Source organism: Numenius arquata, chromosome 29 (assembly GCF_964106895.1).
Source record: "Numenius arquata chromosome 29, bNumArq3.hap1.1, whole genome shotgun sequence".
Taxonomy (NCBI): Eukaryota; Metazoa; Chordata; class Aves; order Charadriiformes; family Scolopacidae; genus Numenius; species Numenius arquata.
In genome coordinates this window covers 2,027,192-2,052,123 of record NC_133604.1, presented here as the reverse complement: position 1 = coordinate 2,052,123, position 24,932 = coordinate 2,027,192, and the positions used below count along the sequence as shown (strand labels likewise).

Sequence of the window (24,932 nt, the reverse complement as noted above, 5' to 3'; positions counted from 1 at the left end):
GCTACTGAGAGCTCCCGCCATCCCGGCCCCGCCACCTCCACGTGCCGCCTTCCCGCCGCGCCACCCTCACGTGATTCCCAAGGGGGCACGGCCAGTCCCTGCGGAGTGACGGCGGGCTCGGCCAACCGCGCGCGGCACCACCCCCGCGCCCGCCGCGGATTGGCGGCCGGGCGGGCCAGTCAGGTGGTGGGGCGGGTGCGCGGCGAGGCAGCGGGGAGGCCGCGGTGGCAGCGAGGTAAGATGGCGGCGGAGCCGCCCGTTCCGAGTGGGGTGCGCACAGCTCTTTTCCGCGACACCTGCGCGCTTCCCCGGGGCCCTTCCGCCTCGCCCCGGCCGGGGGGGCGGTTCTCCCCCCGCCCTCCGCTCCGGCGGCGCTGCCTGGGCCCCCCTCGGTAGCGCCCCTCACGCTCGCCGCCCGCGGACAAAATGGCGGCGCCGGGGCAGCCCGGCGGTGTGACTGCGCATGCGCGGGGCCTGGGCGCGGGGCGGGTAGCGGAGCACGTGCGTGGGGGTAGCGGGGCCCGCACCGGGGCCGGCACCGGGATGTACCATGCACCGGGAACAGGGGCGGGCACCGGGAGCAGGGGCCACGCACTGAGGAGCTGCACGGGGGGAGGATGTACTGGGAAGAGGGGGCCCTGCACTGGTGCTGCACAGGGCGGCAGGGACCCGGTACTGGGCGCTGTGGAGTGCGTGAATGCTGGGGCTGTGGCGGGCGCAGGGCTGGGAGCTGGTGCCCACCGAGGGGGAGGACGGGACTGGGGGGATGCATGATGCTGTGAAGGGATGGAGTTCGTATGGGGCATCATGGCGTTGGTGGGCTGTGTATGGAAGGGAGCATCGTGCCCTGGGAGGGTGTGGAACTGTGGGATTCCTGCGCTGGGAGGAAAGGGTCCTGTGCTGGGGGATGGGGGCGAAGGGGTACCTCTGGGGCATGTATCCCCCCCTCAGCCACAATGCTGGCCGGCAGTTAGTGCTTGTAACACCCACATCTTGGCACGGATGGTGCTGCTTGGTAGCTCAGGTGAGCAAGAGGTAGTTCATTCTGTGCTGCAGATGGGTTGCTGCAAAGCTAAAAGTTTCCTCAGACATTGGAAGAACCTGTCTCTATCAGAGCAACTTCATATCCCGCCTGTGCAAGGGGGTCAAAGAGGTTTATTCAGATGCATTAGCAGATGCTGCTGCTCATCTTTCTTCCTGTCAGTAGTTTGTTCCATTTCTTTTCTCAACACTTGCATTTCTCAAGCAGGTGTTGGCATGAACAGAATTCGGATCCATGTTTTGCCATCAAGCCGAGGACGCCTTACTCCTGTGCCACGGCCGCAGGAGCCTCTGTCGTGTGCCTTCACCCACCGCCAGTGCTCCCAGCCGCGGCTGGAGGGGCAGGAGTTTTGTATCAAGCACATTCTTGAAGACAGGAGTGCCCCTTTCAAGCAGTGCAGCTACGTTTCAACAAAGAATGGAAAGCGGTGTCCCAACGCTGCGCCCAAACCAGAGAAGAAGGATGGGTGAGTACCTCTGTCTCCTAGTTCTCTGGTTCTGTACCGTATAGAATTATAATGGGCAGAAGAAGGTCTTTCTGAGTCAGCTGCTGCACTTATGTTACCCCGTACAAGTGGCTTCTTTTTTTTGAAGTGTTTTCAAGTTAGAAAAAGACTCTGTGAGTGCTGGACACTGCGTGGAGTTGTCTTGGTCCTGCAGGACTGTCGGGTTCTGCCCTCTGCCATCAGGAGATGGCTGCAGTGACCCAGGTCCTTTGTAAGAGCTGTTGGTGCACCCACACGGTGCCATTCCTCTGCTCAGCCCAGCAGATTTAACTTGTGGATCATCCTTAGCACAGAGATTCTGAGCGTGTGTTATGTGGAGTTGATGACCTGGTTGTGCTTCTTGTCCTCTGATGCATGTGAAATATTCTGATTGCTGTGGGTGGAAGGACCTAGAACAGTTATCGATGTTCAGTGAGCACAGCAGCGCAGATTCCCTGACAGGAGCATTGACCCCATTTCGTTCTCCGAGGTTGCTGGAGTGCAGACGCTGGTGTATTCGTCATTCTGCTGTTGGTCCCTCTGTGATAAAAAGGATCCACCCGCTGTGGGCCAGTGTGTGCTCCACGTGGAAACTGAGAGTCCACTGTAAACGTTTGGCAGCAGAAGAGCTCACCTCAGTGGCTTTAAGTGAAAAGCTCTTTTCTCTCCCTTCTGCTGTGCCATGTGGCTGCCAGCTCCAGTGCCAGCGGTGGTGTTTCAGTAGTGGTGTGTGGTCTGCGACCCGCCGGGGCTCTCTGGCATTTCCGAGCTGTCCCTGCAGCCAGCAGCACTCTGTGCGAGGGCTGTGGAGGGGATGTGCTTTCCAGGTGCCAGAGAGCATTTCTCACTGCATCGCTTGTTCATTTTGCTGGCTGAGGGCTTGGAGTTGCAACGAGCTTGTGATTTATTCCCGCAGTGCGTCGTTCTGTGCAGAGCATGCCCGTAGGAACACTCAGGCGCTCCAAGCGCAGATGAAGAAGTCCAATCCCGGGCCTGTAAGCGAGACTCTCCTGTGCCAGCTCAGCTCTTACGCCAAAACAGAGCTGGGCTCCCAGACTGCAGAGAGCAGCCGCAGTGAAGCCAGTCGGATCCTAGGTAAGAATTGAAAGCAAAAGCTGGTGTGAGAGGACCTGGAGTTCTCAGTTTTTGTGTGGAAATGCCAAGAATGTCACTTCTTAAATCCTGTTCAAAAGAAAAAAAGATCCCAGGGGTCTGTGGGTAAAAGATCGTGTTCTGCAAACCCTGGGGTGTTTCTCCTGCAAGACTGTAGGCAAGTTATGCTGCCAGACCAAAATCCTGTAGGTTTTCTTCCCTTGTGCTTGCAGAGCAGAAGCGTTAGCTAGCTTCCCTCTTTGCTGTGTTGGTCTCTAGCGGTGTCTGTCAAATGCTCGCTCTGCGCTAAGCTTCCTGGCTCACCGGGTCGCTCGGTGGGACCAGCAGCAGTTCATGGTTCCTGGGTGTAGTCAGGAGCGTTGCTCCGCAGGAGCTGGGTGTTTTGGCTGCACCGAGCTGGTGGGTTTCCTGCTGTTCCATGTCCCTTGGTCGCACTGTACTGGGGAGGAGAAGCCTCTGTTGGCATTAGGCAGAGCCAGTTCACCTCCGTGTGGCTGTGGAGCCGAGTTCTCAGGGTCTCCAGCTGTCGGAGCAGCGAGCGCTGGGACGTAGGAGTGTCCTGTTGCTCAGGGCAACTTGTCCTTTCAGATGAGGACAGCTGGAGCGATGGCGAGCAGGACCCTATCCCAGTGGACCAGACGTGGCGAGGGGACCCGGACAGCGAGGCCGACAGCATCGACAGTGACCAGGAGGATCCCTTAAAGTGAGTTGGACGCTGGTGGCTGCCGGCTGCTTGTACACATGTAGCGCGCAGAGGGTTCTGAGCTCGGTGTGACAGCCAGGGAGACACTGGTTACGTAGGAGGTGATGATGCTAATGGTGTTGCAGTTGGACTCTGTGCCTTGGCGAGTTGTTAGGTGTGGATGTTTGCAAGTCTTGGACCTGGTGGGAAGCATTTGACGGTCATCCTCTTTCAGTGTGGAGTGGTCTATTCAGCAGCAGCCTCTGGGTGATCTCTTAACTTAAAAAGACCCCAGATTTAGTATTTCTGCTCGTTGCCTGTTGATCTGTATGATCCAGCCCTGTTCAGCCCATGTTTCTGATAACATCTCTGTCATTTGGTCAGAACAGCCCCGAGGGCCCCTTACAAACTTCACCCTGGTTGTGTGGCTGTTTTTCAGGCATGCTGGCGTATACACAGCTGAGGAGGTGGCTTTGATCATGCGAGAGAAGCTGATCCGCCTGCAGTCTCTCTACATTGACCAGTTCAAACGGCTCCAGCACCTTCTGAAGGAGAAGAAGCGCCGATACCTGCACAGCCGCAAGGGAGAGCATGAAGCCATAGGCAAGTACTGGGGCAGGTAGTCACTGATCCGTGTTCCTCTGGCCAAGGGCGCAGCGCTTCTCTCAAACGTACGCAGAATTATAGATTAAAAAAAAAAAAAAAAAAAAGGTATTTTCTGCCCTTTGTAGAAGCAGATTTCCAAGCAGTGCTGCCTCAGTAAGGGTGAAAATTACTGTAGGACTGAAACTCAGTCAGAGAAGGTATTTCTGTCTCTGGCCTCGTGCCCAGAGATTGGTATCATTTGGGTTAGAAAGGCTGCCGGATTTCTTTGCTCTTCAAAGTTTGCAGTGTTGTCAGGAAATGAGACTACAAAGTTAATTCTGAGACAAAAGTTTTTTGGGGTTTTTTTTTGGTATAGGATTTCCTGTTTTTGGTTTTATAAACAAATTTATTCATCTGTAAGGTCCTGTCTGTATCGGCAGAAGTTTGTTTCGGTAGTTAATTCTGTAATGACGTATTCCTCCCTAGCACAGATGCAACTTTCCCTTGCAAAAGCACTTCTGCCTGGGTTGGAATTCTACCTGCACAGAACATGCTCTTGGAGGCAGGAGTTGGTTAGTTCAGCAGAGGCAGAACCAGGTTGTGTAGTTGGTTGCAAGTACTGCAGGGCACAGAGTGCTTTCTCTAGCACAATTTTAGAATATTGCATCCTGGAAAATGGCATAATACAGCTCGGTCCCAAGTAAAAATAACTGGAAGTTTGGTACGTAACAATTTTGTAGAACTCTTTTTAGCAAACCAGTAATAGAAAAGCATATCCTGAGCAGTGCCCTGTAATTACAGCTGGGAGGGCTTACGGGAAGCTTCCAGAACTTGCACAGGAGCAAGCTGAAATTTGACAGACTTCTATTCTGCCTGCAGAAATCACAATAGACTTTTGAGTGGCCAAATTATTTTAAAAGATGTTTGAAAAATATTCTGTCATCCCAAGTGCTCCTCACGTTCACAGAGGAGTTGGGATAAATTTCGAGATGGAATCTGCTTTGTCATCTTCTCATGTAACCAAAAGATGTGCTTCCTGTATTATACACGTGACTGTCACCACTCATTCGCTCTGCGGTGACATCTGTGTCGTTAGTCAGCTCTCAACAGCTGATTTTGGCTCTGGGTACCAAAAAAACCTGGAAGGAGGGGGGAGGTGGGGTAGTTTCTGACTTGTCCCTCGCTCCCTGCAGGCAGCAGCCTCCTGACAGGCCCGGAGGGGCTGATGGCCAAGGAGCGGGAGAACCTGAAGCGGCTGAAGTGCCTGCGCCGGTACCGGCAGCGCTATGGCGTGGAGGCCCTGCTGCACCGGCAGCTGAAGGAGCGCAGGACACTGGCCACCGATGGCGTGGCCCAGCAGGTGGGTCCAGGTGGAGCTACGGCCTTGCTCGGGAGCGGGGGTTCTCCTCGTCCCTTCCTGGGAACAATCTGGAGCCAGGTCCGCTCTGCCCTGGACAGATTGTCCCTTGTCACCCCTTTCTGCAAGAGCATAATGAAGTGGCAGCACCCTCAGTATCCACATGTTGGCTGAAACACTGGGGCTTCCTAGAGCCATTTTTAACTGCAAAAGTTAAAAGTGTGAGGTTGGAAGATTTTCCCTTTTGAAAGGGGGGGCTCAGTACAAGGTAGCCTGACTTTCATCACTGAAAAATGTGGGGAAAATGTTCCTTATAGTGGTGAAACCGAGACTCTTCCTGGGCCTGGGGGGACCCTTGCATGACACACGAAACTAAATTTAAAGCTGTGTGCGGATATTTCCTTGTAACCATTTTAAAATTCAAAGCATTCCCTTAACTGACTTCTGAAAGTTGAAGAGATAAGTCTGAGAAACCTCATTCTTCGAGACAGACTTCCGAGGTGAAGTCCTTCCTATTGCAGTCGAGTTGTGCCTTATTATCTCAGCTCTGTTTAATAACAGCTTGAATGGGAAGGACATAATGAGGAGCGAGACCCCGCTGGAGTGGAACTGAGAGTTTGGTCTTGGCATGTTTTGAAAGCAGGACGCAAATGTTGTAGAGCCGAGGGAGTTTCTCTGGAGCGGAGCCGGGCGGCTCCACCACAGCTCTGAGCTCTTCCCTTGGCCTCGCAGGCCCACACAACCCGCTCCAGCCAGAGATGCTTGGCCTTCGTTGACGATGTTCGATGCTCCAACCAGTCCCTGCCGATGACCAGGCACTGCCTTATGCGTATCCTTTGATCTGCCCAGACTGCCTTAGGCTGCGCTCCTCACCGAGTGCTGGCAGTTTGAAGTGTACTCCTCTTTTTTTATTTTTTTTTTTCCCTCTTTGGCCCTAAATCAAGGCCATCGGTTTGTTGTAGCCGTTGGTTTCAAACAGGAGCCCAGAGGAAACATCTCCCGGTCTGTTGGCGCTCCTGTCCCCGTGGAACGGCCAATTCGTGTGGGAGCGACACTTTCCCTCGCAGGTCCCATTGCAGCCTTTCTGCAGTACGTTGGCCGATCCAGAGTGTCCAAGCCGGGTGGCCAGTTCCATTGGAAGCGACAAGGGAACCTCGTGAAGCCTTGAGGCACGAGCTGGTTTCTGGCTGTATTGAAGGAGGGTAGAAGCAAATCTGCTCTCTGCTTGGCTACGGGTGCTGGGTGCTAACAGCCAACCTGAGGTCTGTGAGCTCTTGGTACGAGTCCTGCTGTGAGGGGTGGGTGTAGGAAGGGATGTCTGACTGCTGAAACATGTGCTTAGTGATTTTTGGGAGGATCTGAATGGGGGGAGTGGTTTCTAGCCTGTTTGTGGCTGCCATGGACCAGTTCAGTCTCCTTTGCCCACTTGAAAGGTTCACTCGGGTGTGCGAACAGCCAGTTTCCCAAAACAGCCTTGGCTTTTTGAGAGCCAGCACTGAAATTTCCCCTGGGGTCCCCCCACCTTGAGTGTCACTGCCCCAACATGGTACCCACAAGCCGAGCATTGTCCTGGGTGCATCTGTGCAGCTCCTGTGCACGTGGGGTTGGATGGATGCGTCCAGGAGCGGGTTTGGATCGTGTGGGAGCTGCATTTGCTGCTGCTGCTGCTGCGTGAGTCAGGAGGAGCTGTGGCGCTGGGTCCCAGTGAAGCGCTGGCAGCCAGGGGGAGGATGAGCTCTTTGTTTTGTTTGAGCTCTTGGTTTTGTTACTGAAGTTGGTGGACTGGACTGCAGCTAATGTGCAAGGAGCAGCCCAGGGAGCAGGAAGCTGCCTTTGTTTCTCTAGTGACCATCTACTTCAAAATAAAGACAGGATAAATACATACAAAAGAGTTAGAGCGAGTTGCTGTTTGCAGCTGGCTCGCTTTGAGCAGGGCAGGCTGACAAGGGAGTGGAAAAAGCAAGGTTTGATTTCCTTACGTTGGAGCTGTTAGCTTTCACTGACACAAACAAGATTTTACTTTGGTTGGCCCCACTGAGCTGATAACATCTGCAGTCTGCTCAGCTTTGTGTATTGTCGAGGCTCTTGGGCTTTGTTTGCTTTTCAGGAGCTGGATTGTTTGTGACAATGCATTAAAGACCCGAACCCAGCTGGGCTGTTGGGCTCCAGGTGGAGCGTGTGATTTTTGTCATCTTGGCAATCCCTGCTTTTTGGCTACCAATAAAGTCGGTGCTTGATCTGGGAGTCATGCAGAGAGATTAAAATCTGCCTTCCCCACCCTGCTGTTCATACAGAGACACTTTTCCTCACCACATCTGCCCTCAAGTGTCAGAGATCTGGCTCCTCTGGGCCAGGCTCCGAACGGTTGCTGCTTGCACAGATGAGGTGCTCCTGCAGCCTGCCGGGAGTCGTATCGACGCCTTCACTGCTGCCTCGGTGCAGGGAGGAGAGGAGGAAAGGATAAATGTGAAACCTAGGCGGCATAAGAAATTGGGTTAAACTCGGTGTCTTTTGCCAGTTTGTGTAGGTTTGGAAGCTTGGGATATTTTTTTCCTCTCCTACACTGTGCTGTGTGAAGAGGAAACGGCAGCGTGAACCCCACAAACATGGGGAACAGTTATTTGGGTTGGTTTGATATCAAGGTATCTGACCTGAAAACCTGATCCGCGCCTTTGCCCCAGCTCCAGATTGTGTCACCAAGGGAGTGGAGCAAGGCACAGTCTCTGCGCAGGTGACAGTCTTACCCGCTCCTTGCAGCGGTACGTACAAAGTCCACGGTGGTCAGTAAAGTGTTGTTTGTGCAGACTCTCCTGCGGCCTCAGCAGTGGGTCTGTCTGAAGATTCACAGGGCTCTTGGAAGAGGATGGGATTCAGTGTGTAGCTACTCTGTGCCGGTGGATTGCTCTGCAAGCGCCGTGCAATTGGAGCAGAGTTTCTGTTTGTGATTAAAGGCAGGAAATCCCATTTACACCTCTGGCAGGAATAGGTTTTCCATTGGGAAGGAAAATGCACTGGGAAGATAGAAATACCGGAACTAAACTCCTGGCTGTGGAAAAAGCATTGTGTGTGCTTGTATCTGTCCTGCGTGTTAGATGTTGAGGTTTGTGCAGATGCCTCTTAAATGGGTGTCTGCAAATAAAAGTAAGCCTCTGCATTTGTAGTATCTTCCATCTGAGGATCTGCAAGTGCTTTACGGGGATCCAGCTACATCTCCCAGCCCCCACTGGGAGCCTGTCACTGTTGTCCCCATTTTCCATCATGGAAATAATGTCACCCGTGTTGCCGGGTGGTTGGGCTGCAACTCTGGAGTCTGGACTCCTGATCTTGAAGAGATGTGGACGGGTTTTACACCATTTGCTGGAGGGCGGTGGGTGAGTGGGGAGCATTTGTACTTCTGGATGTCTGTCTGTAGCTTGTCTGCTGTGCGGGTTTCCCTTGACCACATCTGCCCAGACATCTGTCAGGACATGAATCAGACTCTCTTTAAACCCTGTCAAGGCTCCGAGGACGTGCCCTGCAACAAGCCGGTTCCCATCAGCCTCTCGGAGGAGCCGTGCTGCCCGCTCCACCTCCGGCTGCCCCCACAGATGTACGTGCCTGAGCAGGTCCTGGCTGTCCCTGAGGATCTGGAAGCTGCCCCCACCGACCTGTACTTGAGTGCTGCTGAGCTCCAGCCCACGGAGAGCTTGCCCCTGGAGTTCAGTGATGTAAGTTCTGCAGTGCGGGGTGTGCAAGCGACGTGGCCAGCAGAAAAGCATCCCCTGAATATTGCTGGTTTCATGACATGCCGTGAAGTCCCACTGAAGTGCTCGTGGAGCGGGCTGCTCCCGGTGCTCTCCGTGTGGAACACACGTGGGCATCATGGAAAGCACTGCCTCCCCAGCACAGATAACGGAGAAATTTTTTTATTCTTGGGGAAGAAGAATCTTTTGAAAAATCTGTAGGAACGTGAAAGGTTTGGGAGATACTTGTTTCTCTAGGGTTGGTGACTGCTCCTTTAAGAAGGGCTGTGCTCTCATTTAAATAATGTGTTTAGGGGCTTTTAAAAAAGAGGATTTCCCCCCCCCCCTTCTCTCCTATGAGGAATCCATGAGGATTTTAATCCCCAGATTATTCTGATGTCCTGCATGTATGTTAAGCCTACATGCTTAAAATCCTCTGAAAATTGTTTAAAGAGAAAAAATACCGTGGTCATGTGGATCCGCTCCTCTGAGCGAGTTGTCGCTTGCTTTAGTATTTGGATGCCCCTGAGATTCTTGAGCGCTTTGAGGAGGCAAATCTTGTCACCAGTTCAGAGTTTGCTGATGGAGGAGGGATTGCCAGCAGCTGGGGAGTCCCGGGGATAGTGGCAATAACATGGGAGAGTGGGTGCTGCTGTGGGGGGGCCAGGCTGGGCCCTGCACCACCGAGGTTGGGGGGATGTTCCTGCTGCCTCTGCTGGGCGTGGAACCAGCCCCCAGCCCCCTCGCCATGGGGCAGAGACGGCGTCTTGCGCTGGGAAACAGCCTTTGTGGGAGGTGGGGTTGGTTCAGGTGAGAAATGAAAAAAGCAACTGTTTCTCCCCCAGCCCATCCTTTGATGGTCCCCTGTCCTCTGGGGGGTTTTGGGTGCTTCAGGCAGGACCCTGGGCTCTCTGTACCCCGTGCCGTGTGTGGGTGCACTCCCCAGACACCCTGCGAGAGCCTCGGTCCTCAGCTGGGAGGGGTTTGGAGCTGCGGCAGCAGACGGCTGCGTAGGGCATCTGTGTTTTATCTCGCATTGCGCTGGGCTGGTGGAGTGCCACTCGCGCGTTGCAGGCATCTCGCCTTGATGTCAAACACCCTTTAGAGCCAAAACAAATCCCATCCTCTAACAACAGCCTTGCGGGAATCCTGGCCCCGTGCGTCAGTGGGGCTATCCACGCACGCAGCAGACGGCAGCGAGCACAGCGGACGGAGGAATAAGCCAGAGGTCGTCCACTCAGGAGTTGTCAGGGCAAGGGGGGTTGTGTGAAATCCCGGGAGGGGGGCTACTGCTCCAGGTGCCCCAAGGGGGACAGGATGGGACCCTGCCACAGCCCTGGCTGCTGCAGGGATGCTTCTAGGGCAGCGCGTCAGGCTGGGCTCCAGAGCTTGTGTCCCACGCCTTGTCTCCAGTGGGAGCGCAGTGCTGCCAGCCCGGAGCAGCCCTTTTGGGAGGAGGAGGTGGCCCCTGTAGTTGCATTCCCAGCTGCTGAGGCTGGGGGACCTGGGGGCTGCCTGCTCCTGCCCTGCACTTGAGGGGAAGGGCTGTGAGGGCTTGTGCTTCTTTCCCCCATGGGGACCCTTGGGACCCCTCCTGCTGATGAGCCGCTCCCGGTGTTTTCTCTCCTAGGACTTGGACGTGGTGGGCGATGGCATGCAGTGTCCCCCATCCCCTCTGCTCTTCGATCCTTCCGTGGCCCTCAATCAGTCCCTCAGAGAGGTGGCCCAGTCCCCCATAGACATTCTGGCGCTGGAGGAGCCCCCCCACCCTGGCCTCCCTCCACAGCCGGTGCCAACCGACAGAGGAGGCTCCTCTGCCCACGTCTTCTCCCTGGCAGCCGAGCCTCCGGCTGAGCCGCCTGTGCAGGTATGGCCAGGGAGCACTGGGGACTTCCAGTGGTAGCCCAGCTTCTGCTCCCCGTGGTTCCCGGGGCTCTACGGTGTCTTCCTGGGGACAGAAGTCCCCGTTGGCCCTCCTGCTGCACAGCCAGGCCCTGAGGGGTTTGCTCTCCCACGGAGCCCAGTTTGGCCCTGTGCTACGCCTGGGCTCTGGGGGGTGTTGGGAGCGGTGAGGGGGTGGCAGCCAGAGCCCGGCCCCGGCGGTCACTTCTCTGTGGGTGGCTCGGTGCCACCCTCCTCCTGTGCATGGGATGGGTGTCACAGGGGCTGTCTGGGATGCGCCAGGGCTGTCTCACAGGCTGGGGATGGCCCGTTGTGGGAAGCCCATTTTCTCCCATCTGGGGACTTTAAGGGGAGCTGTCATCTTCCAGGCCCAGGACTTCTGCTTTCTCCTTTTGAGTCTCATTTTTTGCTTGCTCCTGTGGCTCGGGATGTGTCTGCAGGGTGTCGTCTTTGGAGATGTCCTCAGACACCCTGTCCTGTGTCCCCTGTCACCTCTCCCTGCTGCTGGGGAGTCCTCACAGCACCTCTGCCCTTCTGGGAGCCCAGTGTTGGGGTGTGTGGGGGTCCCAGCCCTGCAGCGCCTACCCCCAGGCCCTGGATGAAGGCCACCGGTTTGCTGTAGCCGCTGGTTTCAAGCAGGAGCCCAGAGGAAATGGCTCCCGGTCTGTTGGTGCTCCTGTCCCTGTGGAACAGCCAATTCGTGTGGGAGCGACACTGGCCTTGCCCTTGCCTCTGCCCGGGCAGGTCCCGCTACAGCCAGCCCAGCACACCTTTTCTGTCCCCAACAGAGCCACCCGCTGATGGCAGCGTGCCACCTGGTGCCCAGGGACGAGAGGCGCCTGGAGGAAGCCCTCTCTTCTGCCCGCGGCATGGCCACCAACGGGAGCCTGGAGCCGGCCTCCATGAGCTGAGCGCTGCGGCTTCTCCCTGTCGGTCCCTGCTGGCCCCGCGTCTCTGGGACACGCCTGGGGACCTGCGGGCGCCGCTGCCCTCGCCCTGCACCCAGCCAGCCACAACCCCACCCCCAGTTGCCGGGGCCTGCCACCCGGGGGGGGCAGGGGACCCTTGCGGGGACCCCAGACCCTCTCCTGCTTCCAGCTCTGCCCATCGCTGTGGTGCTGGGGGGGCCAGAGGAGAAGCCACAGGAGGACTCGGAGACGCGTGGGGTGGCTCTGGGACAGACAAGGTGGCTCTCTATGCTGGGGGGCCCTTTGCCGTGGGGTTGTGCCCCGTGTGTTGCCCCGGCTCCCTGGGGGGGAGCGCTGGGGGTCTGTAACCTTTTGGTCCAGGAAGGAGGGTCCCTCCTACGGCTGACCCCAGCAATAAAGCGGTGGAGGTGGGTGACTCTGGTGTCCCTCTGAGCTGGGGATGGTGGTGGAAGAACTGAAGGATGGAGCAGCGAGTGCTCTGCTGGGGGGGCTCGGGGCTGCCCTGGGTGGGGGGAGCGGGGAACCCCCTCTGCTCCCCAGCCCCGGGCCCTGCTGTGGGGACGGGGGTCCCCACCTTTGGGGTTTGCACGAGAGCCCAGTGGCTGCAGCGGGGGCGGCCCCGGGGGCCCGTCCCAGCCTGGGGCAGGGGGGGCCCGGCCGCCCGGTGCTGGAGGGGGCTGGGGGCATCCGGTCCCTCGGGCAGCTCCGGGGATCGCCGTGGGGATTGAGGGGGGGGGGGGGGAATTACGGCCCCGGGGAAGGGGCTGCGGCGGCGGCAGCACCGGGACTCCCGCCGCCCCGGGACACCCCCGCCCGCCCCCCCGCCACCTCCGGGCGCGGATTGGCGGCGGCGGGGGGCGCAGGGCGGAGCCGGCCCGGTGGAGCCATGACATCACCGCCGCCGCTGGGCCAGCCCCGGCCCCGGTCCTGGTCCCGGCCATGCCGGCCCGCGCCGCCGTTGCCGCCCCGCTGTAGCCCCCGGTGAGTCCGGCCCCACCGCGGCGGGAGGGGGGTGGGGAGCGGCGGCGGCGGCGGGGGGTCGCCGGGAGAGTCGGGCCGCAGCTCGGGGGCGCCGACAGCCCCGCGGTGCCGAGGGGGGTCCCCGCTGCCGCCGGACAACGGAACGTGCGGCGGGGGGGGCGGGGGACACCGGGCAGCAGGGCCGAGGATGCTCCGAGGAAAGCGGCGCGGGGTGTCTTGGCGGGTTCCCCCCGTCCCCGTCCCCGTCCCCGTTGCCTCCCGGCGGCTCACGGCGTGTCCCCAGTGCCCCCCGGTGCATCCTGGCTGTCGCCTCCGCACGTCCCTTGCTGTCCCCGGGCTGTTGTCCCCAGATCATCCCGTGCCCCCAGCACATCCCGCCTGTCCCCAGTGTGTCCCCACCGTCCCCCGGTACATCCAGGCTCTCCCCGCGGTGTCCTGGCTGCCCCTGGTGTGTCCCCCATTGTCCTCCCCCCAGGTCGCCGCTGTCCCCGGTGCATCCCATTTGTCCCCTGTGTGTCCCTTCTGTCCCCACTGCACCTTGGCTGTCCCCAGTGTCCCCACTGCATCCTAGCATGTCCCTGGCGTGTCCCTAGTGAGTCCCAGCTGTCCTCGATGTGTCCCTGCTATCCCAAGGCTGTTTCTCCAGCACATCCCACTTGTACCCAGTGTGTCCCGGCTGTCCCCAGGGTGTCCTCGCTGTCCCCAGTGCATCTTCGCTGTCGCTGGGCTGTCCCCAGTGTGTCCTGGCTGCCCCAAGAGTAGCCCAGACCCTGCAGCCCATCAGGGCTGGGGACACTTGGGGCTGTCACCCCATGTCCCCGGGCTCAGTGTGGGGACCCTGTCGTGGGGCAGGACAAGGCCCCCCATAGGGACCATTCCCCGCTGCGCTGGCGTGATCACAGCTGCGTGGTCTGGGTATGTGCCGTGTCCCTGTGGTTCCTGGGGCGGCAGGTACAAGTAACCGGAGGGACCGGGGAGGGGGACACGAGCTCTGAGTGTCCCTGGCTCTGCTGGAGCTGCGTCCCCCTCCCCACAGGGACCCTCACACTGCCGCTGCGGGGCCCCATGCTGGGGGAGGGGACGGTCCCGCCATCCATCTGTCAGGGCCCCCCTGGCCATCCCCCACCAGCGGGGCCTGTGGGGGCTGAGGGCTGCTCTTCCCTTCCAGACAGAGCCTCACTTCCCCCCTGTGACGCAGCCGGGGCCACCAGCCCCGGGGCCGCTTCCTGTGCCAGGGGCAGCGTGAGGGGGGCCCATGCACCCACAGGCTGCCGGCCCCGTGGGCTGCCAGGGGACGGGGACAGCACATGTGAGGTCCGGCCATGCATGCCAGTGAGAGTGCACGGTGCTGCTGTGCCTGGTGCCACCAGGGGCCCGGGGTATGTGGCCAAGGTCACGCAGCCCATCGGGTTGGGGACGGGCAGCTGGAGGCTTGGTGGGGATGTGGGGAGCGTCCCACAGCCCCTCTCCGTGTCCGTCCCCGCTGTGCTGAGGAGCCCTGTGGATGCCGGCGCTCCAGTTATTTTTGCCGCTCTCGTTGCATTGGGTGGGAGAGCGCTCCCTCCCACCCATGGTGCAGCCGTGTGGGGTCCCCGGTGGGGGACAGGGCTGTCACAAACCCTGCATGCTCCCCAACCTCACCTGCTTCCAGCATCCTCTATCACCCCCAGACCCTCCTGTTGTCCCCGGTAGTTTCCCCGGTGCCACTGAATCCCCTCGCCAGGACACAGGACATCACTGCTGTGGGGTCCGGGTGAGCTGGGGCCACGTGGCCCCACGTGAACCCCGACGCTGCCCAGCTTGTGGGGTGCAAGGTGGAGGCCACGGCCTGGGGCCACGGCACTGCTCAGTGCCTGGAGCCTCGGGGGCCTCCCTGAAGGCTCCTGGGGGTCCCTCTCCAAAGGGTGCTGGGTGCCCCGGGGGGTACCCCTTCGTGGGGTGCCCTGTATCCCCGGGGGTGCCCAGTGCCACACGGGGATGCCCGGTGCTTCCTCCCCCGGGGCTCTCGGTGTCCCAGAACCCCCGTGCCGGCTCCCCGGTGCTCCCAGCCCGGGGCTGGCGCTAGCGGAGCCGCGCACCGGGAACGGCGGCGGCGGCGGCCCCGGCTCCTCCCCGGCCGCGGCGGGAAGGCGGAGCCGGGCCGCCGCCGCCTCCCAACAATAGCGCGGCCGGGTCGGGCCGGGATGGAGCCGCCGCCGCCGCCGGGACCGGCCCCGGGGCCGCATTGAGCGGGGTCGGGCGGCGCCCCTGGGAGCCCCGGGCGTGAGTGCGCGGCGGGGCCGGGGGTGGGGGCGCGGCGGGGGGGCCCGGGCCGGTGCTGGTGCTCGGGGCCGGCCCCCGCTCCGGGGCGAGCGGCGCGAGGAGGCACCGGCGGCGGGGGCACCCCCGGGGGAAGCGGGGTGTGCGGCACCGGGGGGGCCCGTCTGCACCCCGGGGGTCTTGCACATCCCGGGGTCCCGAGGCCGGTACCAGCCCCGGGGGTGCTGTGCGTCCTGGTGCCCCAGGGCCGAGGCCGGTCCCGGTGCCGGGGGTGCTGTGCGTCCCGGTGCTGGTCCTAGGGTCCCTGCACCCCCAGGGAAGTGGCAGGGGTGGCTGGGCTGCCGGGAGGGGGGTCCCTGTGGCTCCAGGTGCCGGTGGGGTTGGGGCTCGGCCCTGGGGCTCCACCGAGGCTCCGTCCCCCCTCCTCAGCCCCGTTTTCCCCTGCAGGTGACACTGCGGAGGGACGGGGCTGGGGACATCCCGAGCGAGGTAAGGGGGGACCAGGCTGCCCCAGGGCCTGGCAGTGCTGCGGGCCGGAGAGACACCGGCCAGGGACTAGTGGGGACCCCGGTCTGATGCGTGTCCTCCTGCAGGCAGTGATGTCGGAGAGCGTAGCCAAGGCAGCAGGAGATGGGAGCCCCGCGGCACTCAGCGAGATGGGCACCAGCCATGAGCTCCTGCAGCGGCTGCGGGAGCTGGAGGTACGAGTCAGGGCCACCAAAAGCTGGGATCACTGGGCAGCAGTGACTGGGGCCACTGGGCAGCCAGAAACTAGGGCCACCAGGACAGCCGTGGCTACCAGGCAGCTGTGGCCATTGCCTTTTGGCAGTCGTGGCCACTGCCACCATGCAGCCACTCTCACTGTGCAGCTGTGGCTGGTGCCACCAGGCAGCCATGACATTGCCTTTGGGCAGTGGTGGCCAGTGTAGCCGTGGCCACTGGCACTGTGCAGCCAGTGCTAAGAGGTGGCCATGGGCAGTGCCATGGGGCCAGCAGCCCAGACACCACACCGGGGCCAGCACTTTCCTGCTTTCCGTGGCCCTCGTGTGCCACCACTCCTGGGGCAGCCCTGTCCCTCCATGTGTTGCCGAGGGTCCCACCAGGCAGAGGAGGGGTCCCCTGGGTGCCGTGGGGGGTTCCAGGTACTTGGGGTTCTCCACTACGTCCCCTGAGATGTCCCCACTCTGTCCCCAGGCGGAGAACTCGGCCCTGGCCCAGGCCAACGAGAACCAGCGGGAGACGTACGAGCGCTGCCTGGACGAGGTAACAGGGAAGGGGGGGGTGACATGTGTGACACGGGTTCACACACATGTGCCGGGGCACGGGTCTGCGCGTGCCCTTACACCCCACCCAGGTTCCCCCTCTGCTCTCCAGGTCGCCAACCACGTGGTGCAGGCGCTGCTCAACCAGAAGGTGGGTGTTGGCAGTGGCTGATGCGGGGCGGCGAGGGGCTGGTGGAGTCCCGGCTGACGTCCCCCCCTCCTGCCCTGGCCAGGACCTGCGCGAGGAGTGCATCAAGCTGAAGAAACGGGTCTTCGACCTGGAACGCCAGAACCAGGCGCTGAGCGACCTCTTCCAGCAGAAGCTGCAGCTCTCGGCGGGGTCGCTGGCCCAGGTGCAGGGTGGGGGGCACAGGGTGCTGGGGGGAGGGTCACGGGGCAGAGCCCTCCACCAGAGCTTAACCCTGCGTCTCCATCTCTCCAGCTGCCGCTGCACCCGGTGCTGGTGCCCTCGGATGCCCTGGCCAGCCCCCCGTCAGGCTCCACTGAGCAGCCGCCCCCCCTGCTGCCCTCTACCCGCTGCATCCCTCCCCCGGAGGTGGGTACCAGCATCTCCAAACCCCGCTTCCCTGCTGTCTCCCTCCCTGGGCTGTGGCATTCCCCTCCCCAAGCTCATGCTATTGCCTTTTCCAAGCCTGCGGTGTCCCCAAGCCTGTGGTACCCCACTTCCTGGGCCTGCGGTGTCCTCCCCTCTGTCCCCTTCCCCGCGTCTGTGGTGTCCCCATCCCTGAGCCTGTGGCATCACCCTTTCCAAACCCGACTGCCCATGGTGTCCCTGTCCCTGAGACTGTGGTGTCCCCTTCTCCGGGTCCCTGGCATCGAGCCCTCTGAGCCCCTCCGCCTGTGACGTCCCGGCTCCCGGTGTTCCCATCCCCGACCCCATTGTGTCCCTCTCCGTGTCCCCCTCCACCAACAGTGTCCCCAGGGTGTCCCCCTCTCCCAGCCCCACCACCCTGGGGCCTTGTTGCCGTGTGACCATGGGGTGACATTGCCTGGTCCCCACAGGTGCCCCCGTCAGTGCCGTCAGGCAGCCCTGGGCTCAGCCCCAGTGGCCCCCCCCTGGATGCCCTCTCCCCCTTCTTCAAGAAAAAAGCCCAGATCCTGGAGGTGCTGCGCAAGCTGGAGGAGACGGACCCACTGCTGGGGCCCCTCCCGGCCTCCCCTGGCTCCCCGGAGCCCTGCACCGCCCCGGGCTGGCCCCCCTGCCCGCTGTGGGGGCCAGGGGCTGCCGGGGGGTGTCGGGAGGCCGAGGGCAGCCCCTGCTCCTCGCCAGAGGAGGCTGCGCCACCGCGGGGGGCCCTGCTCAGCGCCTTGGCCGAGCGGCTGCTGCGAGGTGAGGGGGGGTGCTGCCGGCACAATGGTGAAGCCCCCGGTGGGCCCCCCCGGCAGCGGCACAGCGAGCACCCCGCTTCCCTGGGGCTCTACGCCCTGGGCGAGGAGAGCCTCGAGGGGGGATTTGCTCCACTCTCAGCCGGGGGGGGCACCAACCCCCTGCCCTCACCCCCCAAGGTGCTCAAGCTGCCGCCCCCCCCCGGGGCGCTGCACCTCAGCCCCCAGCTCACCCGTGCCTCTAAAATCCCCTGCCGCGGTGGCAACCCCGAGGCCTCGCCGGCGCTCAGCCGCCGCTCCTCCCCCGACGCCCCCCCGGAGCCTGGCTCCCCTGAGCCCCCCGCCTTCCCTACGCCGTGCACCTACGAGGCGGCTGAGCAGCCCCCTGGGCCACTGGGACCCCCCAGCAGTGGCGAGCGGGTGGCCACCTCTCCCCCCAGCACCCGCCGTGGCACAGGCGGCTCGGCCCCCTCCCGCCGCCCCAGCAAGAAGCCCCCTGAACCGGGCTATCTGCCCTTCAAGGAGCGACTGGCTGCCCTGGGCAAGCTGCGGGGGGCTGAGAGCCGTGAGCCCCCTGGCCCAGGACGGCCCGAGCGAGGTCACGGGGCGGAGTCGCGGCCCCCTCCCCGAGGGTGTTTGGGGGGCAGCCTGAAGCACCCCGAGCCGGCACATGGCGGGGAGCCCCTGGCCCGGTGCTACTCCTCTGGCTCCATGGGCGAGCCTGGCAAGGCGGGGGGCAAGGGTCGCTCTGCCAGTGGCAGGACCCCCCCACGGGTCCCCTTGGGCCCCCCTGCCAAGGCCGCCCGCAGTCCCCACAGCAGCCCCACCAAGCTGCCCACCAAGGCGGGTGCCGGCAAAGCTGGGACACCACGGGGTGAGGAGCCAGCTGGCGCCAAGGCAGCGGGGGTCCCCCGCAAAGCCCCACCGGCCACCGAGCCCCCTGGCACAGGGCCGCCGCCGGGTGCTGCCAGTCACTCAGCCATTGAGGAGAAGGTGATGAAGGGCATCGAGGAGAACGTGCTGCGGCTGCAGGGGCAAGAGCGGACGCCGGCTGGCGAAGCCAAGGGGAAGGCGGCCGGTGGCTTGGCCAGCTGGTTTGGGCTGCGCCGCAGCAAGTTGCCGGCTCTGAGCCGTCGTGGTGATGGTGGCCGCGGCCGGGAGTGGGCCGGGACACCTGGTCCCCTGCGGCGGGAGGTCAAGTTGGCCGCCCGCAAGCTGGAAGCTGAGAGCCTCAACATCTCGAAGCTGATGGAGAAGGCGGAGGACCTGCGGAAGGCGCTTCGGGAGGAACACGCCTTCCTGCAGGGGCTGGCGCTGGAGAAGGGGCGCCCGCGCGGGACCCCCCGCAGCCCCGGCCGCCTCCCAGTGATGTACCAGGAGGTGACGGCTGAGACCTTCATGCAGCAGCTGCTTGACAGGTCAGCGATGGCCATGGGGGGCATCGGAAGGTGGTGAGTGCCCTCCCCCAGCCTGCCCTGACACGTCCTTGTCCCCAGGGTGGACGGGAAGGATGTGCCCTACGGGAGCCGCCTGGAGCACAAGCGGGAGCTGTGTGATCTTCGGCAGGCCCCCCCTGACACCAAAGACCCCCGGCTCTGCCGGCCACCCCGCAACGGCATCGTGGGACACCTGCGGGAGCCCCCCGACAAGGTGAGGACCCCTTCCCCCCATCACTGCTGTGTGCCCTCTCCGGGGCAGGGGGACACCCCATGGCCGCTCACCCTCTCCCCCCCCACCGCAGGTGCCCGACGTGGGGCTCCGGGACGAGCTGCCGTTGGATGAGAGCTTGTCCAAGTCTGGGACATCGCAGCACTTTGCCAGTGAGGGGGCGCCGGGGCGGGGAGGCAGATAGGGTGGGGAGGTGGGGGCACCAGGGCAGGGGGTTGCTGAGGGGGGATATATGGCAGGGAGGGGGGTCACCAGGGTTGCCCCTGGCGCTGACGCCTCCCCTTGTGCCCGCAGCCTGCGGGTCACTGACACGGACGCTGGACAGCGGGATTGGGACCTTCCCACCCCCCGACTATGGAGGGGTGCCAGCCAAGAGCACCCCCAAACCGCGGGGCCGCCCTGAGCCGCTGCCTGGTGCTGTGCTGGCGCGGCCGCCCGCCATCACCAAAGTGCCGCGCAAGGCCCGGACGCTGGAACGGGAGGTGCCCAGCGCCGAGGAGCTGCTGGTGGCTGGCAAACACCGGAGCGCCCCAGCATGCCGCCCGCTGCCCCCCCCCAGCCCACATGGCCACCATGCCAGTCCCCAAGGTGGGTGTCCCACTGTGCTGTGTGACAACCCCCACACCCCTGCGAGGTGCACCCAGGGTTTGGCACCTGGTGAGGATCATGGGGGGGCCCTGCAGGTAGGACTCACCTCTTCCCCCCAACCCTCTCCATAGTTTTCCCTGCAGACGCGGGGGATGATGCCGGGAAGCCGCGGCGCATCCAACAGAGCAAGAATTGGACCTTCCCCAATGCCAAAGTCTGCGGTGCCGCCGACCCCTTCCTCTGCCCCCCCACGGGGCTGGAGGGGCTGCATCGTCCAGCACTGGTAAGGTGGGGGACAGGGGACGGGGGGGGTGTGTGTCTGTGGAACACACCCCACCCAACCCCTCCCACCACTAGCTCTGGGATGTAACTGGCACTGTCAGGGAGTGGGGGGGCACAGCAAGCCCCCTCCTCACCACCCTGTCCCTCCCCAGGCGCCTGTGTGCAGTCCTGCAGGGCATCGAGGGGCGTCCCCAGAGGCCCCCCCACCACTGCCCCCCACCCTGAGCGCCAGCAGCAGCCGGACGCCCAGCGCCTCGGATGTGGGGGATGAGGGCAGCACAGAGGCCCGGTCACGGGATGGGGGGCACGGCCCCCCTGGGCTGGAGCACTCGGAGTCACTCAGCGACTCCCTCTACGACAGCCTCTCCTCCTGCGGCAGCCAGGGCTGAGCCCCCTCGGTCACACTCGCACGTCTTCCACACCCCCCCACCCCCAGCCCTGCTGCCCCCCCTTCCCCGATCCTGGTCCAGGGGTGCTTCCCGGGGCTGGGGGGTCCCAGTGCCCCGTTCCCCTCCCCGTGCCCGGCTCTCTCCAATGGTGCTATCGCAGTGTACAGCCCCTGCCCCCGGGTTTTTAACTGAATAAAGCCACCCTCCCTCGGTTTATTTATGTTATTGTGCAGCCGCTGTTGTCTTTGCATCGGCCGCATCCTGCGCGGGAGGGAGGGAGCCGGGGCGGGGGGGAAAGAGGTTCAATTCTGAGCGCTTTATTGAATCGTCCCGGTGTACAAAGAGGCGACGGCAGGATGGGGAGAGTTCGGAATCAAAATGTGTCGGCCCCGCTGGATGGCTTTGCCCAACTCGTTTTCTTTATTTGCTGTATTTCTTGGCACTGGTGCGAGAGCGAAGGCTTCGCCGCTTGGTTTGGCTTCAAGGGGTCCCACCATCCCACCACTGGCTGGCATGGGGGGGCAGACAGCTGCTCTCGGCTGGGGAATAATGCCCCAGTTCCCTGCGCAGGGCTGCAGTGGGGAGAAACGTCTACAGAAAGCTCAGGTGTTGGTGACAACCCCGAGGGATGTGGACTCAGCGGGGAGCCAGGCTGGGGAGTGGAGTGGGGGAGGGAGCCAACTCCAGCAGGATCCGCAAATCGGTTGGTTTCCAATTAAAAAAAAAAAAAGCTAAACGAGAGAAAAACCCACAAGGTGCGAAAGCTTCCGGGCTGCTTCTCATCAGCAGCAAAGCACAACCCCTTTAATGAACCAGAGGAGGGACAGGGACAGGGTGGGGACAGAGACTGGACGGGGCAGCTCCACCTCGGCCTGGAGCTGTTTCACTTCTTCTCCTTCTTCTTGTTCTGCAACAGGAGAAGTGGCCGGTCACTGCCGGGTGCGTGGCCCCCATCCTCCCCCCAGCCGAGGGGCAGGTTTGTCCCCACCCGAGGCTGTGCCTGGGGGACTGTCACCCACCTCGGTCATGCCCAGGATCATCAGGAGCTTCCGGAAGATGTTGGCAAAGTCAACGAAGAGATCGACGCAATGCCTGTGGGGAGGGAGGGATGTGCTCAGGGGGGCCCAGCCCATGTCCCCCCTGCCAGTCCCCTGTCCCCAACACCCACCAGATGTAATCCTTGTCCCCGCTCTCTGCCTTCTCGATGATGAGCTGCGTGTCAAAGAGCACGAAGCCACACATGATCATCAGCCCCAGGTAGAGGTTGGCCTGCAGGAGGCAGAGGGGACATTAGATGGGGACAGCCCTGTGTTGGCATCACCAATGCAAGCTGACATCCGTCTGTCTGTCCGTCCGTCTGTCCTTCACAGGGTCCTGGCAGACGGGAGGGGACTCACCGTGAAGAGCCAAGTGGATCCCATAAAGGCGTTAACCACAGAGGAGAGAAGCATCAGGGTGAGGCCAGAGAGCAGGAAACCTGCAGGGAGAGGGTAGGGAGTGAGGCCTGCCCCCCCCCCCATAGGGTGCTGCTCGCCCCGTGCAGGAAGCCCCCAGCCCCCCATGGATCCCCCTCAGCCCCCTTCACCTCCCAGGTAGAGGAAGCTGCGGCGCCGGGCATACAGGGCACTCAGCGAGAAGCAGGCGAAGATGGTGGCGGTGCCGAGGAAGGCGGTGGGGATGATGCTAGGAGAGAGGAGAGGAGGTGAATGGGGCCAGGGGGGCAGCAGGGGGCAGCTGCTGGGGGGGAACACTTCTACCTGGGGTTGATGGAGATGCATATTTCCAGGAGGGGCCCCAGGTTGGTGCCTGGAAGAACAGAACAGGGTGTCACCGGAGCCCTGTCAGAGCTGCTCGGTGCTGTGTCGGGGCCCTTGTCCCCCACCTCCTCAGGGCTCAGGACCTCACAGGATGCAGGAGGGTCCCTGGTGCCCACCTACCTGTCAGGAAGGCGAAGCCGGCCAGCATCCCCAGCCTCTTCTGCTCTGTCTCCCGGCTGTGTGGGGTGGCCGTCAGCCAGACCATCAGCCCCAGGGCGCCCAGGCCAGTCAGGAGGCTGAACTGTGGGGCAAGAGGGAGCTGGGGGCCCGGCATCACCTTGCCAGGGCAGCACAGGGGGAGGGATGCGAGTAGGGGGGCCAGCCACGACACCCCAAAGGCCCCTCACCTGGAAGAGGTGGGTCACCACATTGACGTAGGCCCCCGCAGCCGCCACGAACATGCAGAGAGCGAAGCTGGCATAGACCCTCTTCAGGTGCTCCTGGGTGGAGGCCGAGCTGCGCACAAGGAGGGGGTAGTGAAGCTGACGCAGCCCCCCATGAACCCCCAACTCAAGCTCAGCCTCCTCAAGGTGTTACTCACATGTGGGAGAACTTGAAGAGGGCGTCAAAGTTGATATTTCGGTCAAAGACGTTCATGGTGCCGGGCTCGGAGTGGGCCCACCAGCCGCTTCACAGAGGCTCAAGCTGCAAGAGGAGAGGGGGGGGTCAGGGGGATGCCGAGGCCCTCCCGAGCTCCCAAAGCTCCCATCACAGGGTGGAGGAGCTCAGCAGGAGCCGAGGACCTGCCTGAACTGTGGAGAGCGAGCAGCAGGAGCAGCAAGCTGCTCGGTTTCTGCCGCGCTCTGCGCTGGGTGTGCGGAGCCTTCTCGCCCAGCTGGTGCAAGTGTTGCAGGCTGTTGCGAGACTGGGGGCTGCCCCCGGGGGAGGCCCCGACCCCACGGGAGCGCTGCTGGCAGCTGGAAAGCGTCTTTGTGCCAGGCTACTATTAGTGCCCGTAATGACGTCCCCAGAGGAGGCTCTGCAGTGCGAAGCTCCCTGCAGGGCCTCCTCCTCCTCCTCCTCCTCTTCGCCCCTTCCTGCTCTGCCCCCTCCGCCAGCCCCCAGTCTGGCTGGCTTGGCTGGTGCTGTTTGCCCTGGCACCTGCGGGAGCCCAACCAGCCCAGCAAGTGGCACGAGCCACCTGTCCCCAAGGGGCAGAGGGGACCCATCAGGCTGGGGCAGATGGGGCCTGAGGGGGCACAGGCCATGGGGCTGTCAACCAGCCGTCCCAGCAGAGGGGAGGGCCTGGGGTCTCCTCCTGCCCCACTGGCACAGACCCCTGTGCCCACTGCCCTTACTCGGGGCTGCACTGGTTTTGTCCCAGCACTGGGACAGCAAGAGATCGACTGTCACTGGGCTGGTGCCACCATGCCAATAGGGACCTCCTGGCTCGGCCCCACAGCTCACAGTGGGGCAGAAATGGAGGTTGCTGCCCCACGGCCTCGCTGGGGGTTGCGCAAGGCCATGGGGAAGCTGCCTCTGCGCGGGGTGCGGAGGCTGCAGAGGTGTGTGACAGTGGTGGCAGTGACAGTGAGTTTCGTCAGGCAGGGCCCGTGCTCCCCGCGGGAACAGCGGGTGGGTCGTGGCTCCTGGGACAGCAGAGGGACCTGGGCCTCCAGGGCCAGGGAGCCGGGACAGCAGCCCTTCACCGAGCACCAGGGGCTGAGATGGGGCTGGAGCCGTTTCGGTTTCACTGGTGACGTCCCCAGTTGGTGGCCCGGGGGTGGCTGTCGTCAATGGATAACCGGGACCGTGGCTGTTGGGCGACCTTTACTCACCGGCGCCTGCACCCAGCCCCGGACCCAGCGCTGCCTCAGGGCCCCCAGCGACCGCCCCTTCCCCCGTGGGTGCCTCCGAGGGGGCTCCCCCCGGCTCCCACCCCCCTGCAGCCCCCTGCAACCAAACGGCGCCCCCGCGGGAGGCCGGACCCGCCAGTAACCCCCCCCGCCAGCGAGGCCTGTTGGGGGGCAGGTCCTGTCCCCCCCGCGAGTAAGGCCTCGTGGGGCGCAAGAGGCGACCGGCCCCCCCGGGGCGAGGCCTGCTGGGGGGGGGCAGGAGCCGACAGGGCCCCCCGGGGCGAGGCGTACTGGGGTGGTGGGGGCTGTCCGGGCCCCGCAGCCGCCGCGAAGGCCCCGGGGTGCGGCAGGGCCCCGCGCGACCGACTCCCCCCCCCCCGCCGCCGCGCCCCCCGCCCCTCACCTGCGCGGCGCTCCACCGTCCGTGCCAGGCCGCCGACGGTCCCCACTGTGCCACGCCCCCCGGCCCTCATTGGTCGGCGCGCCGCGCAGGCCCGCCCTCAGACTCGTCCTATTGGCCTGCCACCATCACTCGGGCCGTGCGGTGCGGGGTGGGGTTGGCCAGACGCTCCCTCCCCCGCACAGAAGCGCGACGCTCATTGGCCGCTGTGGCCCGGGCCAGGCCAATGGGCACCTCCCGCTCGCTTCCTGCCCTCGGGCGCCCCCGGGTGGCGCCACCGCCCGTCTACCCTTTGGCGCCCCCTGGCGGCTCCGCCGCGGGCGGCGG

General features: G+C 63.0%; 3 protein-coding genes and 2 non-coding genes across 6 annotated transcripts; 4 read left to right on the top strand and 1 right to left on the bottom strand.

Moving 5' to 3' along the window:
* Positions 1 to 194: 194 nt before the first annotated feature.
* KANSL2 (KAT8 regulatory NSL complex subunit 2) lies at positions 195 to 12,230 on the top strand. 2 transcript variants are annotated; one of them, XM_074164932.1, is made up of 10 exons: positions 195 to 235; positions 1,250 to 1,508; positions 2,443 to 2,621; positions 3,228 to 3,342; positions 3,761 to 3,928; positions 5,104 to 5,266; positions 5,996 to 6,092; positions 8,717 to 8,970; positions 10,616 to 10,852; positions 11,676 to 12,230. In XM_074164932.1, the coding sequence occupies exons 2-10, from the start codon at positions 1,258 to 1,260 to the stop codon at positions 11,796 to 11,798; spliced, it is 1,587 nt and encodes a 528-aa protein (XP_074021033.1). In that variant the 5' UTR covers positions 195 to 235; positions 1,250 to 1,257; the 3' UTR covers positions 11,799 to 12,230. The 2 variants fall into 2 exon arrangements, with proteins under 2 accessions (XP_074021033.1, XP_074021034.1); XM_074164933.1 differs by lacking the exon at positions 195 to 235 and adding an exon at positions 1,000 to 1,024.
* Positions 6,192 to 6,320, top strand: LOC141476351 (small nucleolar RNA SNORA2/SNORA34 family). Its single transcript, XR_012463670.1, has one exon. It is a non-coding gene; the product is annotated as a small nucleolar RNA SNORA2/SNORA34 family (small nucleolar RNA).
* On the top strand, positions 11,476 to 11,604 carry LOC141476350 (small nucleolar RNA SNORA2/SNORA34 family). The gene has a single exon (XR_012463669.1). It is a non-coding gene; the product is annotated as a small nucleolar RNA SNORA2/SNORA34 family (small nucleolar RNA).
* A 1,889-nt stretch (positions 12,231 to 14,119) lies between the features above and the next one.
* On the top strand, positions 14,120 to 20,592 carry NCKAP5L (NCK associated protein 5 like). Its single transcript, XM_074164846.1, is given in 14 exon segments — positions 14,120 to 14,176; positions 14,815 to 15,057; positions 15,504 to 15,545; positions 15,650 to 15,757; positions 16,251 to 16,319; positions 16,431 to 16,469; positions 16,552 to 16,671; positions 16,761 to 16,874; positions 17,342 to 19,083; positions 19,162 to 19,315; positions 19,407 to 19,485; positions 19,628 to 19,921; positions 20,065 to 20,204; positions 20,356 to 20,592. Coding segments are annotated over 14 exon segments (3,438 nt in total).
* Positions 20,593 to 20,886: 294 nt separating this feature from the next.
* Positions 20,887 to 24,673, bottom strand: TMBIM6 (transmembrane BAX inhibitor motif containing 6). Its single transcript, XM_074164920.1, has 10 exons — positions 24,609 to 24,673; positions 22,951 to 23,054; positions 22,757 to 22,865; positions 22,530 to 22,650; positions 22,350 to 22,398; positions 22,178 to 22,275; positions 21,990 to 22,069; positions 21,761 to 21,861; positions 21,612 to 21,684; positions 20,887 to 21,499 (listed from the first exon to the last, which is right to left on the bottom strand). The coding sequence occupies exons 2-10, from the start codon at positions 23,004 to 23,006 to the stop codon at positions 21,476 to 21,478; spliced, it is 711 nt and encodes a 236-aa protein (XP_074021021.1). The 5' UTR covers positions 23,007 to 23,054; positions 24,609 to 24,673; the 3' UTR covers positions 20,887 to 21,475.
* Between the last annotated feature and the right edge of the window lie 259 nt (positions 24,674 to 24,932).

Bases quoted from the DNA above. Each gene is read 5' to 3' on its own strand.
- KANSL2 (XM_074164933.1), top strand. From the start codon at position 1,003: ATGGTGCTGCTTGGTAGCTCAG. The intron at 2,622-3,227 runs GTAAGAATTGAA...TTGTCCTTTCAG, and splicing joins TGAAGCCAGTCGGATCCTAG to ATGAGGACAGCTGGAGCGAT. The intron at 3,929-5,103 runs GTACTGGGGCAG...CCCTGCAGGCAG, and splicing joins GAGCATGAAGCCATAGGCAA to CAGCCTCCTGACAGGCCCGG.
- TMBIM6 (XM_074164920.1), bottom strand. From the start codon at position 23,006: ATGAACGTCTTTGACCGAAATATCAACTTTGACGCCCTCTTCAAGTTC. The intron at 22,866-22,950 runs GTGAGTAACACC...CCTTGTGCGCAG, and splicing joins CTCTTCAAGTTCTCCCACAT to CTCGGCCTCCACCCAGGAGC. The intron at 21,685-21,760 runs GTGGGTGTTGGG...CCCTCCCCACAG, and splicing joins GGGGACAAGGATTACATCTG to GCATTGCGTCGATCTCTTCG.